The following is an 18,791-nucleotide window of genomic DNA, read 5'->3' as shown; positions in this document are numbered from 1 at the left end:
TGTATGGTGTCCTGGGGAGCGCACCGCTCCTGATCGGCGCTGCTGGTGGCGATAGCGCCGTTGAAGACAGCAGCAGCGCAGACACGACAATCAGCTATCGAGGCGCCCTAAACTCCCTCGATTTCCTCGTTCGTTTTCGAATGGATAAAACGTAGGCGAAGATCTGCTTGACAGACACGGCCGCCGTAATCGCTAACCACGACGCGCCGGTATCATGCTGCCATAGCCGCTGCTGCTGCTGTTGCCGCAACCACTACTCCCATTGAAACAGACAAACACACGGTCAACCATTTCTGCAGTGACAAAAAGGCCTGTGGCCCAACGCTGCCATAGCTGTCAGTGCTCTGGCGGCAAATACGTACCTGCTGCTGTTGCCGATTGGGCTCTCTCTGGTTAAGTCGCCGCGACTACTGCAGGGTGTGCTGTCGCTGTGCAGGTCGTCTGGATGAGTCGCCGCTTTCTCCCGACTGTGCGTCACACCATCAGGCAGACTCACGATCAGGCAAGCCCTCTCGTGGCCGACGTCGTCGTCATCATCATCGTGCTGCCAGAGGCGTACAGCCAGCTAGCATCGCCGGCAATATCACAATCGTCGGGCCGGCAGCACCGTTAAAAGCTGCTGCCTGCACTGCTGCTACTATGACAATTGCTTACAGCTGAGAAAGCGACAGTCAAGGAGGTTTTGTCGGGTCCAGACGCTGCCAGTCCACGCGCTCTGCCTTCATTCTGATATGAAATCGTTTCGATTTCCACTGAGAAAGTCTGCTTATCTGTCCCGGTGCGTCCGTGTGCTTATTCGCGGATACGCGACGCTATCGTCGTCTATCTCCCCCCGTCGGCCTGTTGATTGGTCAGCGGAGCAAATTGCGCGCCCGTGCCCGCGCGCATATAGAGCTCACGCAGTTCTTTCCGTCCTGGCTACTGCTGTTGTTGTCTCAGTAGCAGACCTTTTGTAGATGGTCTGGTTTTTCGCCGTCGTCGTTGCCATCAGTCAGATTTTATCTGGTCACAAATACCACTTTTTGCCTGGCTCGCATAGATTCAATGGAATCGCTCAATTTGACCGCTACCAGCATCACCGCCGGCGGCAGTGCGACCCGCTCTTCTATTACTGCTACTATTTCGCCGCGACGAGACAAACGACTTCAACAGCAAGTTCAGCGACGATGACGATGACGATGACGGCTACAGCGGCAGCAACAACAAAAGCAGTGAGTAGGAGCGCCGCCGTAATCTGTACTACAATGATTTGGCGATATCAGAGTCGAATGTTCAAGGTGGCCGTAGTAGCAGCGGCCGCAGCAGTGGTGCCTGGTGGACGCGCACGTTCTGTCTCAGCCCCTGACCGGGCCTGGGGATCTGCGCTACAGAGCGATGGCGACAGCATTGATCATTTGGTTGCTCGCCGTTGGAACTGTCGCCCGCTACTGCGTTTGACGTCAATGCCACCGCCTTTGTTAGTGCCGCCGCCGCCGCCGCCACGGTTGCTAGAACGTAAAGCTGAAATGGCATTGAAACTAAGTGTGGCGGGGTATTCTTTAATGGTCCTATGTGAATCAGCTCCACACGGCGAGCGACCAATTCGTTGTGTCGGGTTTGACTACAATGGCTACAAGCCCCCTGGTCGCAAAAAAGCTTCCACCAACCTCACCCAAACCCGAGTTTCTGCTACACCTGTTTTTTTTTTTTTCGCTGCTTTTACGTTTTGCGTAACTTTCGTACCGCTTTGTCTTTAAAGGGCTGAAAGTGTGTTTCTGCTGAACTTAGTCAAGAAGTAGGTTCGCAACTATATTATGTATATATAGGGAGAAGAAAAGGTTGAAGGATACACACCGTTTGTGCTATTGCACAATCGCTTCGTACCGAGGAAACAGAGTAGAGTATGTTCTAGTACTTACTTTATGCAGTTCATAGTATACTTACCTCTCCTTCTTTGGCTGTCATCTTATTGAAATCATTAGTCGTTTTCGTTAACTATATGGATTTCGGCTCGGAAACCCCTTTAAAATGCAAATCCCTGCATGCCCTGTAGCTACAAATAAACATTAACGGTAGAATCAATTGTTCCTTGTCTTACTCGTTAAGAGGTCACAAACCTAACGACTTTGCTATACAGCTGTTTTGAAACGTTGCGATCATATGGAAGCACGCCTACGCTTAGGGTGAAGCTAAGTTTTGAACGAGAAAATCTGCAAGAATATTTCGAGAGCTAATGCAATAGGATGGTCGGTAAGTAAAAATAATAAAATCACTACTGCCATATTTTCTCGCATATTTGCGACGACGGTATCTATTTGTACGACACTAGGCCTACGAAACCTATTCCCTATGATTCTAGCTATTGGAAAAATATTTATTACTAATTAAGCCAATCCCCTGTTTGGACTTCCGCCATCATCCTGCAAGCCGGAGGGTTTATTGGCCATTTGTTCAAGCGAATAGAACACGTCTGAACTCGGTAAAAGGGAATCGTTATGGCTTACTGAGCCTCTTTACTCGACTCCCATAACAACAGAAGATGCTCTTGCTGATTGCTTGTAGTATCTTGAGGAGTCTGGATCGCGTCCCGTTTGCGTTCCCCTATTTAGCTCTCTTTGCGCACACTTTGCAGTCGAAGTGACAGATTACCGCCACTCGTGTCATCCTTTATTGCCGCTGCGTTACTGTCATCTGTTAACAATTCGGCAAGTCGAAATCGTATTGATGACCATAAACAAAACGTTTCAGCCCAAAAAAACAGCACTAACGACACTGATGTAGCTGGTTTTGTCGCCTTGATTCAAAAAATCTTAAGCTTCCAACATGCCTCGCCTGTTAACTTTGCCAGAAAAATACACGTATTTCTTTTTCTCTGCCCCCTCTGCCTCTCCCTCTCCCTCCTTCACCATCCCCCCTCCCCATCCCCATCCCCACTCTCTCTTTCTCTCTCTCTCTCTCTCTCTCTCCCCTTCAAACGCCTGATGAAATGCGTCTATGCAGGAAAAAAGGGCAAAAAATTGTTTTTCATTTACATTGTTTTGGAAATAGCTATTCCGTCGGCAATGTGTAGCGGTGACAGTGGGAACTAATAATGTTTACAGCAGAGTCAGAGCACTTTTGCACCCATACGAAATTACTTATTATTATATTACGCTTATATTTTGAGCGGACGTGGCTACTTTCTGACAGCACAATATGGAGTTCGGAAGCAGTCATTAGCTGCGGCAGCAGCGGCGGCGGCGAGACGACATACACTGACCTCCGAATTGTTGTTCCGGTCGCTTTAGTGACCGTGTTCGATGTTACCGTGCGTTCTTTTCAGCCAAGCAATAACCAGCAGATTAAAGAAGTTTATTGCCTTGGAGTTCTGTGACCTGCGCTTACTTCTCACATTAGATCTTGTTGGAGAATGTCCAAATGAAACAAAGCTAACAGTGCGAGGTACTTTCTCAAGCGGTACCTCTGAGAGATCACTGTCGCGCCGACGAATCATCGAGGTGTTTGTACGTGCATGAGCACATACATACACCTGACATACATTGAAGCGACAGAAATTAGCTACACGTATGCCACTGAAATACTCAAAGGAAAGACCTGTTCACAGGAACCTCCCGTACCATATCTGGAGAATGAGTAAGAGGCACCCATTGCAAATCTTCGTTTGTCTGTAGGTTGCTTCTACAATAAGGATTGGCAGATTCTAGTTTTCACAAACCAACCATTAGAATAGATTAAGGTCTATACTTTTAAAATGCTCTTACTCCTTTTGTGGAATTTCGTAGTGCGTTGTCAATTGGCGTCCATACTGTATCTCAATATCTTGAAAAGTTGCCAGGATTGACTTCAGAATCTTCATCTTTGATAAATCTCTCAAAACCTAAAGCAAACCCATCGATCTCAATTATGAACTTGCGGTTTTGTGATGTCTAGCTGAAAGCGATGCGTGGTGACGGACTTCTTTGAAAGGTGGCGCCAGTAAGTCCTTACGTTACGCCCTTTACACGAATGATCTTTCATCTTGCAAACGTTACCTTGCATCGTACCTGCCTGAGTGATTCAACTTGCAGCATCTCTCGTACCAGTTAGACAGCCGCCCGCAGCCGCCGCTTTCAGCTTCGTCTTTTTAAGTAGTTCTGCGAAGAACGTCGAGACAGCCTAGTTAGGGTATTGGTGTCCCCTTCTCTCCATGCAGTGCGCATAGTCAGAGCTAAAAGAAGACGCAAACGTCCTATAGGCAAAAGATTTTTAGGTATTTCATTGATATTCGTCGTACTATAGACATACGCATAACATGCGGTACTCTAGTTAGTGTGAAGCCATACGGAACAGAACTTGGGGGTATGATCAAAACCCACAAGTTAGACACTTAGCGTCGAACTGTCGCGGCTTTGTGTCTGGCGAGGAATATCATTCGTACAAGAGTTATATTCAAGCAAAGGTTTTTTAAAGGGGATGCTTTATTTATTAAATCGAGCTTTATCCATTATTTTGGTCAGCATAGGGTTCCAAATGTTTACTAGTTAACGTTCATTAGTTGGGCACCCGTTTTTCAATTATGAAAAAATATCTTTCATTTTTTTTCGAAAAGATATATATATATATAGAATCCAACCTAGCTATACAAAGTTCAAAACGTACCACTCTTTTATAGTGGTAAATTTGTCTTAAAAATATCATTGCTCTTTATCTCTTTAGCGCAATTCGTTAGTGCATACTAAATTTTTGTCTATTCTTGTTGTGTTAAGTGCCAAAAACACCAACCATTACTTTGTACGAAAACAGAAAATTATACGGCAAACACGAGTTCTACTACCCGAATCAACAAGTCTATACAAATTAGATTACCTATTTAGTTCCATTGCCTATATCGAGACTTGCCCCAACTTTTTCACGCGAACTCGTTAAAAGAGACCTTCCATTTGCCTCCGACTTGTTTAAAGTGTGTGTCAGTTTATTCATAATCTTTATTTCAATGCTGCTTAAACATTATAAGTCTTTCTTCAATACGTCGGCTGGCAGACCACTATATTAACTCTGATGGAAAAGCAGCAGCAGGTATGATGGTCTGACGGGGTCGCCCGCGATAAAAGTGCCCTTTATAGACTTACTTTTGCAGCTTTTCACAACTGGTGATCTTTTCCGGCAAAGTCATTCTGTCGTTCTTCTTATCGTTGCTGCTGCGTCTTAATTGCCTGTTATATGGTCAAATACTTTTACGAAGGTCTCTTTTTTTATCACCCTTTATCGCTAGTGCTTTTCAGGCAGCTTATTACTGGTCATCAATTACAATAGCGGCCTACAATATATATGGCTGTTATTTAGCCTAGTAAAAACACAAACACGAAAAGCTTCCACCTGGCCGGCCACGGCTTGAATGAATGAAGTTGCGGTACATCGCATACACAATGTCTTGTCTGGCCTTATCAGCAGCTTCCCCCCGTCCGCGGACAGTCAGCTCTTATCTCTAGCAATAATAACTGAACGAGGAAATGACAACGCTAAGTTCTGAACTCGCCTTGAGGTTACTTGAGCTCACAATGCTGAAAGACATTTAGAGACTGCAAGAAAAGTGCCTGAACAACTAGATGCGAACCTATGAAAGGTCTTCGTGACTTGTTTAATAGCTAAATGCTCAAAATCGACTGCTTTGGTGATTCGTAATAGCTAACAGACGACGCCGACAGCGACGTTGGTGACGAGAACACCAACAGCACTAATCATGTTAACGCCAAGAATGACTCTAACTTTCAGATCTGCCGTAAAGTCCAGGAACGTTAAGTAGCTTGATGTCCCACGACAAGGGCATTTGGCACCACCGAGACCGCACAACGAAGGCAGCAGATATTGAGAAACTTGGAAACAGATTTGAAACAGAAACCTCTCGACCGGCTGGTTGACGCACGAACGGCTTGAGATCAATCTTGAGCGCTTCGTTTTTATTTCCTCGTCTTCTTCGGAATCGTCGAATACCCTCAGCTATCCTTTACCTGCTTTCTACCTGTCTTGTGACAACTTCTACCCTTAACAGCTAACAAACTAACGGTTCGAGGGGGGTTAAACGAGTTAGTTCTGGTGAGAACTCGGAGGGACACATGGAATCACTATCAAGTTGCTACATCTTGCTAGCTAGCTACCACACACGTCGGCCATAGTCAATCCAGTCGCTACTCTCTAACATGGCCGGAAACCGAAGCCAGTTTGAAGGACAACTGGCTGGCGGCCAGGCCACTGTCAGTAGTCATCAAGAAGTAGTCGGCGGTCAATCTTCACGCCACTAGTTAGATAAGAAGACATACGCCAAGTTGTGATTTAGCCCCAAGATGGATTGTTTCGATGGACGAAAAGGCGACGTGAGGCTCGTTGTTGTCGCTTGCTGCCGTCGTTGTCGGGTGGAAGCCCAACGTTGTTTATGGGATCTCTTTTCGAAGACAGGTTAAGAGATCGCGCTAACACGAGAAGGGAGCTAGGAACTGTGAGCGCTTGTTGATATGAGCCCTGCTTGTATTATTTGTATGCACTTTGTGTCTGTAGCGGATTGACTATTTGCTGGAGTAGTACCGCTTTTTCCCCCGCATATGGTATTAGCTTGCTTAAGTGACGCCGCTGCTGTTGACCCGAAATGAGAAAAATGGAAGAGGAATATTTACCATGGAGATGAGAGCAAGAATGCGTACAATATATGCCCCCCTCCCCAGTCACTTAAGTACGAAACTTTACTCGAAAAGATGAGAATATAGCATAGTACACACAAGTATATCTGCGTAACTCCGTCCATACGCATTAGCGCAGACCCATCCACCTATATTTCGTCATGTCGCATGTGGCCATTTGGTTATGTGCATGTGGGACGCACATGTCAACCACTTGGTCGGCATGAGTCGAAGAGCCATATGATTGGATTTTGCTGGTGCTTCCTGTTCTCGATGACGCCGATTCCTCACCTACAAACGTCTCATTTGTTGCGAATCTACGGCATCTCGTACTGTCGCTGGCGGTCAGTCAGTCAGTCAGTCAGTCATCTGCTATTTGTTTCAATGAGGGCGCCTCGAGAACGTTTGTTTGACGAAGGGTCGGTGTTTGTGTGTCTGTGTGCAAATGTGCGACTGTTATTTATACGTGTGTACATATTGACCGCTCGCAGTAGGGCGGAGAAAAAAATTAACGCTTCTCTTCCTTCGACTATTTGTCGGCGGTCGTAGCGAGGATATCTGAGCAAATCTTTTCGAATCGGCCGAGAGCGACAACAAGAAGCCTCTAAAGAGAAGAGGAACAGAGAGGGACTCAAGAAACACGACAGAGACAAAAGATTCCCTATTTTAAACATTCAAATGTTAGCCAAGAGGTAATCGCTACAGAAAGACTTAAATATGCTATTTTGGGGTACGAGTGCCCCACTTGTAAAAATCGAAGAGCCGCTTTCCAGCATGGGATGGCGGTGAGATCAGAAATCAGGCGGAGCCCATTCGACAGCCGGAAGATTGATACTGAAGCTAATTCGTTGACAGATATTCTAGTTTTTCCTGTGTTATTATTATTATTATTAGAATCAATTGCTTTCTTGCTGGATATATTTATAAAGCACTTGATTAAACAAAGCATTGAGCAAAACTGAAAGTCGCGGTATGGTCTCTCGTCATAGGTTTGTAATCGATTGTTAGTCTTCGTAAGATAAACGCACTGGTTTGTTAAATAGAATAGTTAAATACGTAAATAAGCATGAACACAATGGTTTTACAAGAAATTTGCAGGCCTGATAATATTAGCTTTTTATTTCTAAGATGATCTTAGTTGTCGTTATTCTTTCTAGAATGAATCTTCTGTAAGAATACTTTTAATTCTTCAACAACTGTGTTCATCAACTTCGGTCCGGTCTAGAAGTTTTCTCAGTTGATGTCGTTTGTCTTCACTGTTATACCTTGATAGCTGTTGTTATATGGTGCATATTGAACATCGTTTCTGGAAGTAGCTAAGTTTCTGATTCAGCCATTTTAAGTTTTCTGTCATTTGAAAGATGTCGGAACCCATTCAATCGTAGCCAATGCACAATTCTGAAACTGAAGTGAAGAACAGATCGGAGAGACAACGTTACTTTTCTGATTTTTTTTTTTGATGAAATACTATACGTTTACATAACTTCTAACATGTACGTTCTCGGAAATTGATTGAACTTTAGACTTCCGATATAAATAGCTACTGTAGCATATTACGATAGCTGGCTAGTCAAGGAGCCCAGTATTTCGTATCGTTTGATTTTTATTGGCTAGTGCGGTCGAACCTTTGTCGTCAGCGGTTACGTACGTCGCTATTGTATAGATAGTTAAGTGAAGAGTCATTTTTACATTGATACTGTAACAAAAATGTCAAAATCATGTGACGCATAGCTTTTCGCGTACCCTGAACCTCATACACGCTAGTGTACGACAGGTTAAATAGCACCTCGTTGAAGTTCTTTGAAGATGCATTGCTGAAATTTTATACAGCATAGGGGAGGTCTGTTTTTCGGCTTTAGCTAACTTTCTATTATGATTGTACTTCTCTGTAGATGTGACTTTTCCTCCTTTCGCTTCGTGGTTCGATGTTGCATGGCGCGAAGTTCAAAATAGAACAAGCAACAGCTACAAAAAATAACTATATTCTACGCATATAAGGATCTAGCATCTCGTATCACACGAAAGTGCCGTTCATACACGCATGACATCACAAAGGGTAGACGCATCATCTAACACCTAAAACGATCGAATCTGTTGTCCTCCTTTTTTGCTTCGTTGTCGCCACACCTGTTCATGCCTCGTTTGTCCTATAGGAATGGTGGTATGTTCAATTCTACATAAGGCAAATATGTCCGTTCGAAAATGCATGTTTCATGGTTCTGGTCCCTCCCTGACTCGTTCCGTCTCTCGGCCACCCGACAGCCAACCGATTGATTGGCCTACCGATCGAGAGTTCGGCCTTCCTTGTATAGGTTCCGTGCTCCTTTTGTATCGCCAAACAAATGGTCCAGAAGTCTACCAATTACCAGTTGAACAGTATATTTTCTATTTAAGTCAACAATAGCACCAACTCTACCGGCTGTGAGAATACATTGGAACCTAACACAAACAGCACCGTCGTAGAGGTGCGTGCGTAAGACGAAGAGTTAGTAAGTCGAGTCGACTGCCGCTGCTGTCGAGATACAAAGCCATTTTCTGGGGAATTGTCTCATGAGCCCCTGTGTTAACATGATACACTGTATATATGGACTGAGTGTTAGCTTAGTTATGTAAAGGAAACACGAACACAGTTTGCATCCTTTTTAATGCGATACCATTAACTATGGTAGTAACATGGTCGATGGATAGATTTTCATAAGCATTTTGTGGCGTATCACAGCGTCGGTCTATCTCGAAAGGGGTACTTTGCTCACTTTTTTTCATCGAGCAATTTTACTATGACCACCAGTTGTATCAGGCATGCTGAGTAATTGGCCATTTTACTTTACGGTATTATTACTGCTGTCACCAATAAATCGTGCCTAAATATTCACCGAATTCTCAACCGAAATCCAAAGTCAGTGTTTCTTGCTAAACATGCAAACGTATGTAGTTCATCGTTTGTGCAGCTCCCTATGTACTCTAATATGTTTACAAGCAGCCTGGGCGTTCTTATGTTATTGCGCAATAGAATCATTACCATAGTGTTTGTCTATCTCCTCGTCTACCACCTATTCGCTCTAGGGCAGTCGGGTCCGCGCCTAGGTGCGCGTAAACCTGCAAAGCTCAGCCGGCAGTAACAGTGCCCCGCTACGGTCCTCGTTTCAATAGAGCGAAGCCAGCACAAAACCGAATGCAACAGGTGTGTCTGCACGTAGCTGCATAGACGGTCGCAGTAGCAGCGGCATGTAGCCTGTGTGTTAATGTCTACGACCGTTTGTTTGTAGTATCGGCTGCGGTAACGACAGCGGCAGCATAGGCGAAGCAGCAGTTCAAATAGCCACAGCCGAGAATGAAAAAGCGCGCGTTACTTAAGGAATGCCTTGAGACGTTCGCTTTGTTCGAAGCAGGGTGAACTCATCAGTACCCAGATTTTTCTCAGCCTGCCAGCTAGTCTGCTTGCCGCAGACGAAGCATCACTCGGATCGGTCAGATCAGTTCAAGTTCAATCGACTTATCCTGATGAGTAATAGACTGGAACAACGGGAGAGTTTCGCAATAGTTGTCTGTTTAGCCTTGCCCTATCGAGTCGAAACAGAGTGGAATACAAGCCTTCGGCCGTAACCTCTTTGTTGGACACACTGGATAGATATATACACGCCCGTGAGTACATTCGGTAGTAAATTCGACAGTCGATGCTAGGACAGGGGGTACCTGAGGACCGGGATAGGGGATAAGGTGTTCGGTTTCAATAATAATGTAAATATTCTCAACTGTCGAGTCCTCGAACACCAGGCGCATCGTGCCTGCTTGGCTGTTTTGGGTAGTCATCGCACAGACTGAATAGGCCTCGTGGCGCCTGAACAACTCAGGGATGATTCGCGGACTGAGAGAACTATGAGGGGGAGTGCATAGGTTAAGAACGAAGGTTAAGTTATGTCAAGACCTATAGGTAGCAAATGCAAATGCTGCACCGTCAGAACGATCGAAATTCCAACGTCTAGACATACGATATGACAGCCCCGCGCAACTGTCATTACGGCGAAGGCCAGCTCCTCACACTCCCCCGACTTCACCTCCCTAGCAGAACTAACAGAAGCTATAACAACAGCGAGCAGCACCAGCCAAGGTTTAATAAAGAAGATCTATTTGAAAATCTCATGTCGGCCGCACTTTGAACGCTCGGCCCTTGACGATAGATTTTCTGCTATTTCTGTGACGAGATCAACTTCTCCGGCTTCGCGGAGGTAGACTGATTAACGCTAAGTTGTGCCGATTCATCTATAGAAGAGTAGGGGAGACAGAGAGAGCTAAAGAGATTTAGCTCGCAAAAATCATGTGGACCTGTTACGGGCTCTGCAGTAGACAGATACAGTCGGCAACAACAACGCACCAGTTGGTCACCTGACGAAACGGGCCAGGCTAGGTTACGAGGATCAGGTGCTGAGTGGGTTAGATAAGAGTAGCTTGCCTCTGCGACTCAAACCGTCTAGCAGTGCATGAAGAGAACGACCCTTATCCGTGGCCGTAGGCTCACAATTGTGCGGCCTGTTAGCGATATGTATCGTAGCCTGAAAATACGACGAAGTTGTAAGAAAAAATTCTCCTAGAACAAAAAAGGCCTTCTTTGTGGGTGATAACACATTTAATTGAAGCAAAACTATGTAAAGATACGGCACACTCGATTAAGCTAGCTTGTGCTAATTACGTCAAGATTAACAAAAGGCCTTAAGCAGCGAATTCTCTCACGCTGATTGATATGGAAGCACCAAGTTAGACGACCTAATGACATTTTGTGCCTGTCTCTATACGGTGTTAATTAAATTTGTTCTTTTTTTTTTAATAAATGTGTAGTGCATATTTGTATTTTATACAAAATATAAGCATCAAAAAATGAAACAATTGGTGTATGATGTTTTGGCGTCAATAATGGCGTCACATGACAGAGGATATGTAAGCTTATTATGCATAACAAGCTAGAAGGTTCTCCAAGCAGATCGATTGGTCTGTAGGCAACGGCTAAACCGGTAGCGGCTTCAGAGGCTCAGAAAACCTCAAAATTGCCATCTTAACGACTTATCTAACCGTTCAACTAAATGCCCTGACTGGTACCAAACTAATAACAATCAGGTATTCAGCTAGCTGACCCACCTGATGTCGGCATTCGGTCCTGCTTGATCAGATTACCGAACAAGTACTGTTGATATCGTAAATTTAGATTTCCATACCAGGCTTATCGATGAGAGTCTGGTAAGCAGCAGTGAAGGAATTACTTCACCCTTACTTTGCTGGATGATCTCTCCGTCTCGCTCTCTCTCTCCAACGAAATCCCATATCTCTACAAAAGGATCTCTTCTCGTCATTATTGAGGACGTCGGCCATTTCGAACTGTTAGCATCAACTAAATGCTAGAGATAAACGGGTTGAGACTTCAATTGAAGTAAAAAGTCGATCTTGAGCCGTCGCTGGGCTGAACTGTGGAGCAGGTGGTTGGGATCTGGATTTTGCCTCTCAGTTTATCGCTTGGGGATGCTGACACTACAGTAACCAAGAGTAACCGAGGAGAGAACCCAAAACATAAAGGGTCTTTATCATTTTCAAAGAAGAACCATTTACCCTTAAAAGCAACCTTTGCTTAAGAGAAATCCCTAAAAAATCAACCTGCTAATCACATTCATCCTAATGATGATCGATGACTGACAAATGCGATGTGTAATAATACTTTGAGAAGAACATCAGGCGAGGGGTAACCGGTACGGTATGCAGCCATAACAGCCGTAATAGATCTATTTGCATTTCCATCTGAAGCCATTAACGGCCAGTCGTTAACAAGATCTTCGAATAGATAGAATACATAGAAGATAACCATTACTTCGACGATTTCGTTATTTGTATAAACTTCCATGTACGCTTATGTCATTATGCAAACGATACAGAGTACTGAGCCTGCCTTTTGAGTGAACATTTCTTATTCCAAGGAAGAACCGGGTGTTTATTAAACCTGATTAAGCCCAACAGGCGGAGTTGAAGCCAACTAGAAATAAGTACTGCGGACACTTGGCAAAAACGTTTCATGTGCCGCTGCAGAGTGCGCCACAGCTTTCGACTAGAAATATAGATTTATAAAACAGGGCAACCTTGCGAATTAAGTTATTTTGTTTATTCTACAGCTTAGTAGACCCGGTAGGACCAAACAGCCTGAGATTATTTTCCCTGTTTTTTTACCCCTTGTACTGATTGATATAATTGACGCAGCTGGCATCCTTGCCCATGCCATCTATGTTCAAGTTTACAAGCTACTTTCTTTGTAAGGAATAAGGGCCGAACTAACGACTAACTCCTTCCGTTCCCATCAAAACAGGCCTGTCAGCCACTCGCTTCGATGTTAAGTCTCCCGACCTTCAATTGAAGAACAGCGACGTCTACGAAATAAACTTCATTGCTTTGCCTCCTCACGCTTGGCCGCAAGCCTCAGCCATAACAACAACACATACGATGGAACTACTTGTACCACTATTGCAGAAATAGTCTACGAAATACAACTACAGTACAATGGGCCACTTTATTTTTCTGCCTGCCATTGTATTACATGCACTTTGTGCGTCGTCCTTTACCGTCTGGAGAAATTCCCAGCGCTTAGCTTGCTGCCAGCAAGCGATACTGTGACGAGCTGTCGTAGTGACGTGCACTGGTCCGTGCATCTTGCACCTCCATCGACCAAATTCGGGTTCGTACTCGCCACGCTCAGTGGGGTAATACAGTAAGAACAGCAGCACTAGTGGCAGTAGCCGCAGCGCACAATGACGTTGTAGATATAGGCATTTTGGTGTGACTCAAACTTAACAAGTGCTTCACGTCCGTTCCCACTACGTTTTTTCGACTTCGCTTTCGCAGACGTTACGGCAGCCACCGGTTACAGCGTTCGGCGTACGTCCTAGTGAGTCCGTTGCGGAGTAAGACGGGTAGGTACGTGATGGGTTCGCTGTCATTTCTACACCTGTCTCCGAAAAAACAATGCCTTCGAGATAGCGTTCGTAACGTGGTTCGACGGCTACGACGGCTAGCAGCATCTTGGCCGGACCTTTCTTATGGGAAATGGTGGAATCCATCCGTGCTAGATCAACACGTTTCTGTACATGGAGTATTTACAAAAGGCGTTGAGTGCCCGAAGGAGGCACTCACTGTACAGGTTTATAGGTTTAGCATACAAGTTATTTAATTTATATAATACTACAAATTATACTATGCGTGTGCTTAAAATCGAACCAATTTTCCATGTTCAAATGGACATGGAGGATCGGTTTGTGAATCGGAGATAGGAAATTCCGCTTACATTTGCGTAAGATTCATGAGTGCTTTTCAAAGTAGTTTATGGTGAATCGAAATATGCTTATGCTGAAGTAAGCATAACGCGAAGACGTCCTTAGTCTACATCCGTTAAAGGGGCAATCGAAGTAACTTTAACTTTGAACATTTGTAATACATAAATGCCATACTACAAGCATATTATAAAGTATATTTATACAACTAAGCCATCTGAATGGCCACAGCAGCCATTGTCGTCGGTATTATATTTTAGGCGTTTACTAATCGTATTGCATTATACTATAGGGATATAGAAACCTTATTATTTGTATTAGGGATTCCCTCGCAAGTGTCCGGCACGACTGTCGCAACAACTTTTCAGCAAAACACCCAGAAACTTTTTACGTACACGTTAAGTTATTCGTTCATTTAACAGTTTATTATGTTTGTTATTCTGCTTGTGGTAACACTGGCTATTCGTATCTCTAAGGTGTCTGAGGAGACTACCCAGACGTCTAGGTAAATCAGATTTAATTTACAGACAAGGTCGAATCCTCAAATTTACATGCCTGGACATCAGCTAAAAACATTTCGTCTCGGTATGGTAGCTGGATCAGAAGTTCAGCTTTTTCAAGCGGTCTAAGCTTGTCATTAATCAGAAGAAAGCTGATCTTTTAGGCGGGAAATGAATGATATAGTCAATTAGTTACTGTGTGCTAAAATTACCAGCGGACCGGAGCTGCATTTCTAGCTGGAGTATGCCAGACCTTACCCATATAGTTTCTACGATAGCAGTACGCATATACATGCGTTGAGATCCTGCGGCACGAGGAATTCCAAACTTGTCGTTCGAAACTCTGCGTTTGTTGCGCCTTTGGCCACCTTTGAAAACTTCTACGTCAGATTTTCTGAGATATATCGTTAGATTGTCGGGGACATCGGAAAAATGGAACATTCTGTAAATATGTGTAATTAGAAATCGAACCAAGTTAGCTAAATGCAATAAGGCCTATTTCTGGGTTTCCAGCCAACTTTGACTGCTTATCTTGCTTGCTTACACAGAATTAGATCGACAGCACTGATTTATTATAGGTCGTGACAACGTTCCATTACGGGTCAAGTGGATACCGTGTTGAGTGTGTATACGAACTAAGGTGCGTCGCTGAAATTCACAAACGCTCGTACCCATGTCGCATTCGACTAGAAAAACAAAGCTACTGGATACAAAAACTCAGGGCAAACACTATTAGATAACCCTTCCAATTGACATCCAACCAACAAAAATCAATCGTTCTGATTAATTTTCCTCATTCGAATATTTTAGGATATGTAAGCCTGCTCGTGGTGTCGCGCTGCTTAATCCGCCACTGTTTCTGCCAGCTATTTTCTATCGTTGACGTAACCGCCGATTTTAATTGTGACAGCGGCACCAGCAGCAGCGAAAGAGATTTCTGCATTGAGGGCTGTTGCATCTGGGCCGCTATTGCTGCAATGTACAGAAACGCACCAAAACGATGGGGCAGTCTGTGTCGTTGTGACTGTTGCTGTTCTGCCGTCTGGCGGCCAACGATCATCAGGTGCACGAACAGCTTAGACACCTGGAGATATCGGAGCAAACGATGTTAATTCTACTGCTCCCGCTGTTGCACCAGCTACCACCGTAACTGCTGCTGCTGCTGCTGCCGTGGCCGTCGCCGTCGCCGTCTCCGTCATCGTCAGTGAACTGCTGTCGTCGCTTCACTTTTTGCTGGACACTACATACGTGGGTATACACATGTGTGGTAGCACTTGTTAGCTGGCGTCCGGCCGTGCGCCTGCCTTGGCGACGATGTGGGGTAGCGTTGAAACACGGACAGGCGCATAAAGGAGACATGGCCAAGTGGGCACGGACAATGCAGTTCCCTCCGATAGGAAACTCCGATCGGCCACCGGTGCGTGTGGGGCAGCGTCCAACTGGCAGATGTAGACTGGAACTGAGATGTCTCTAAGCTAGCACCATTGCTGCGACTATGATTGCCGCAGAAATGTTATACAACACTAACGGCAGCGGCAATAAGAAGTACCCAGGGTACGCGTCACGCGTCCCAAGCTAAACAGCAAGTGCTGCTATACATGTACAGATGCATAGGTCGAACAATAAGACCTGGTACAATTTAAAGCCAGGTCACAACAAGGACAATGCAAGAGTAGAATAATTGCCTGGTTTGCCCTATTCAAATGTAAAAACCTGGCAGGGCAACTTGTAACGAGGTCGTCGCAGCACAAGTGTATTATAAGGTGCTTCTGCTCGTTCAAGAGTAACGCCTACCCGATGATTGTAAGCCGTCTATGATAAGAATATACTTTAATTAGCGATTATATCAAGTAACTAGCTTCACTTAATGAGCTCAGATATGGTCCACATAATGTTGAAGTTCGTTAATGAGAAAAATTTTGGTAAAAAACCTCAGCAAGTAATATAGGCGCCTTTTTTAAGATCGCGTAATATAGGATACGCTTTTTGAAAAAAACTACTCTCTATTATGTTTCAGCAACTACAATTAAAACTTAATCTTCGACTCGAATGTGGAAGACAAGCTGAAGTGCGCCTCTAAAATGGGTCACAACTGCTCTGGGTTGGCCAATCCGCCGATCTACAGTTCGGTTTGTATATATTACTAAATTAAACATGCTTGTATACAGTGAAAACAGAATCGATTATTGAGCTCAATATTCAGGGGGACACGAATAATCAGACTTGCAGTAGTCTCTATTTTTTCTGGGGTGCACAGGAAAGAAATATGGCTGTCATCTACGTAATTTTTACGAGCAATACTGAACAAAGCTACAGTCGGACTAATATTTCAGTTCAGGCCGGGTCGGCCAGTATGACCCACAGCCTGCAGGTGTAAATGCTGTGCCGTTTACGAGGATGTCTAAATAAACATGTATGCAAGGCAGAATAAATTGTACAAATAAACTGAAAGAACAAAGAGGAATCTTCCATAAAAAAAGGTAAATCTGATTTTTGCTGCTAAAAAGCTCTTCTATTCCCCATAATATGATCATATGTTTAGAATTTCAATACGCATCTCTCTAGCTACCCCAGTCCTTCGTTAGATATAACAATATGTGACAACGAAGGAATTGCTTTAAATATAGTAACGTAGATACAAGCTTACTACAGCGACACTTCATGCTTCATCGTCAGTTCCATCAGTATCCTTGGCAGTGCATCTGTTGCTTATGATCGAAAATGCCATTCACCTAATGCTTATAAAAATGGCAGCAGCATGTTGTTCAGTTCTTAATTCTGTGATCTGATCGGTCTCCTCACTTTTATCTTTTCTGTGTCCGATTTTGCTTTCATAGTAAACTTTTCAGCCAATTTGCTCGGGCCGATCTTGGCTACCCCTCTTGTTTCCTTGTCCTTAATTTGGAGTTACCGAATCACTTTCGAATAGCTGTCTCCACTTCCCCAAATCCCATGCTAAACTTCAACGGACGGCCTGTGTGCGAGGCGGCGAGAGCCCAGGCGCGCGCCTACTAACTTATGCGCGTTCAAGATCCTCCTTCGGGACCGACCGATTAACAGACGCGCTATGGCGTCTTTGAAAATCCGGCCCGGATGTTCCTTCCTCTGTTTGACCTTCTGCTCTTAACAGCAGCGGCTGCCCCTGAGTGTGCCCTGTGTGTTGCCCATCCCCTGCCTGCTACTGCTGCGGCCATCGACGATGCGGCACAATGGCCGATGGCTCGGCGCACGAAATGCGCAAGCCATAGAGCTTGTCCTCTAGTCGTCGCTGTTATCCGACAGGATCATTGTCAGCTGACAGCTGTCACCGTACCGATAGCGTGTTGCATTTTGTTTTTGTGCGCCGTTGTCAATGGTGCCGTGGCCGCGGGTCAGTGACAGACGAATGGACGTTTTCCTGCCAGCACCGGCGTAAGCAAGGAGATGCCGAAGGGCAGCACAGATTGTCTTTCCGTCCGTACACGTTCACTGCTATTGCAGTCGCCGATGTCACTGTGACGCAGCAAGCTACAGTTACCTCTGCTTTTACCGTTCCTATCATAGTAGATGGCTGACGACTTTTCGTGTTGTCTGTCTCGTGATTCGCGCACATCGCCATGTGCATCACGAAGCGAACGCGCCAGACCAGATGGATGCGCCGGGCAGTTCGACAGGATCGGTGTCCAGTAGCTAAACAATGCAGACATTAGGAACAACATTGTCTGCTTCGCTCTGCTAAGGCAGCAGTAGCGACAGCCAGGGCGTGAACAGCCGTAAATACATAGAACTGTACGCACATATGCAAGCGAATCGAGAGGACAGCTATCGAGAAGGCTTCAACGAATAAGCTCGCTCAAGTCGACAGATTTAAACCGAACAGCAGCAGTAAACCCAACGGACCCGGGCTAGCTTTGGCGCTGCTAGCTGCCGACGCTGCTGGCTTCGGCAACTAGTCACTGAGCTAAAGACAGCAACGGTGGTAACAACAGAATCGACGAAATGACGCCGATCGTCGTCTGGTGAATAGGCAACGAGGAACTTAGGCGGTCTATCCCATGGACGCCAAAAGGATAAACAGCTGGCAAACCTTGTGCAGGAGGTGCCGCTGGCCAGTAAACAGCAGCATGTTAGATGGTGGTAACAGCAGGCGCGGTAAGACCCATTAACAAGATCAACCAGGCACCGCAAACAGGGTAGTCACTATTTTATACTAGTCCATTCTTGGCCGTTTTCGCGATGGCGGCTGTCAGCTCGTGGTTGCGCTCACAGCAGTCGCTGGTTGCTCCTCGCGCTAGGCCAGGTGTGTTATGGCCACGACAGCAACAGCAGCAGGCGCCACTATTGCTGCTGGCGCGCTGTTTTTGCTGTTGCCATCGGACAGCTGA

The 18,791-nt window shown here is 45.1% G+C and overlaps 1 protein-coding gene and 1 long non-coding RNA gene across 2 annotated transcripts; both read left to right on the top strand.

Annotated features, from left to right (window-relative positions):
- The first annotated feature begins 644 nt into the window (after nucleotides 1-644).
- Nucleotides 645-7,736, top strand: LOC147758845 (uncharacterized). Its single transcript, XR_015318552.1, has 2 exons — nucleotides 645-1,211; nucleotides 5,731-7,736. It is a non-coding gene; the product is annotated as an uncharacterized LOC147758845 (long non-coding RNA).
- Nucleotides 7,737-11,367: 3,631 nt separating this feature from the next.
- Nucleotides 11,368-16,900, top strand: LOC147758844 (uncharacterized). Its single transcript, XM_086978050.1, has 5 exons — nucleotides 11,368-11,380; nucleotides 12,999-13,335; nucleotides 13,503-13,570; nucleotides 15,238-16,230; nucleotides 16,445-16,900. The coding sequence occupies exons 1-4, from the start codon at nucleotides 11,368-11,370 to the stop codon at nucleotides 15,537-15,539; spliced, it is 720 nt and encodes a 239-aa protein (XP_086834176.1). The 3' UTR covers nucleotides 15,540-16,230; nucleotides 16,445-16,900.
- The last annotated feature ends 1,891 nt before the right edge of the window (nucleotides 16,901-18,791 follow it).

The sequence above is a fragment of the Varroa destructor genome, unplaced genomic scaffold, assembly GCF_002443255.2.
Source record: "Varroa destructor unplaced genomic scaffold, Vdes_3.0 BEIS01000001.1, whole genome shotgun sequence".
Taxonomy (NCBI): domain Eukaryota; kingdom Metazoa; phylum Arthropoda; class Arachnida; order Mesostigmata; family Varroidae; genus Varroa; species Varroa destructor.
The sequence above is the reverse complement of the archived record's forward strand: the minus strand, read 5'-3'. Positions and strand labels throughout refer to the sequence as shown.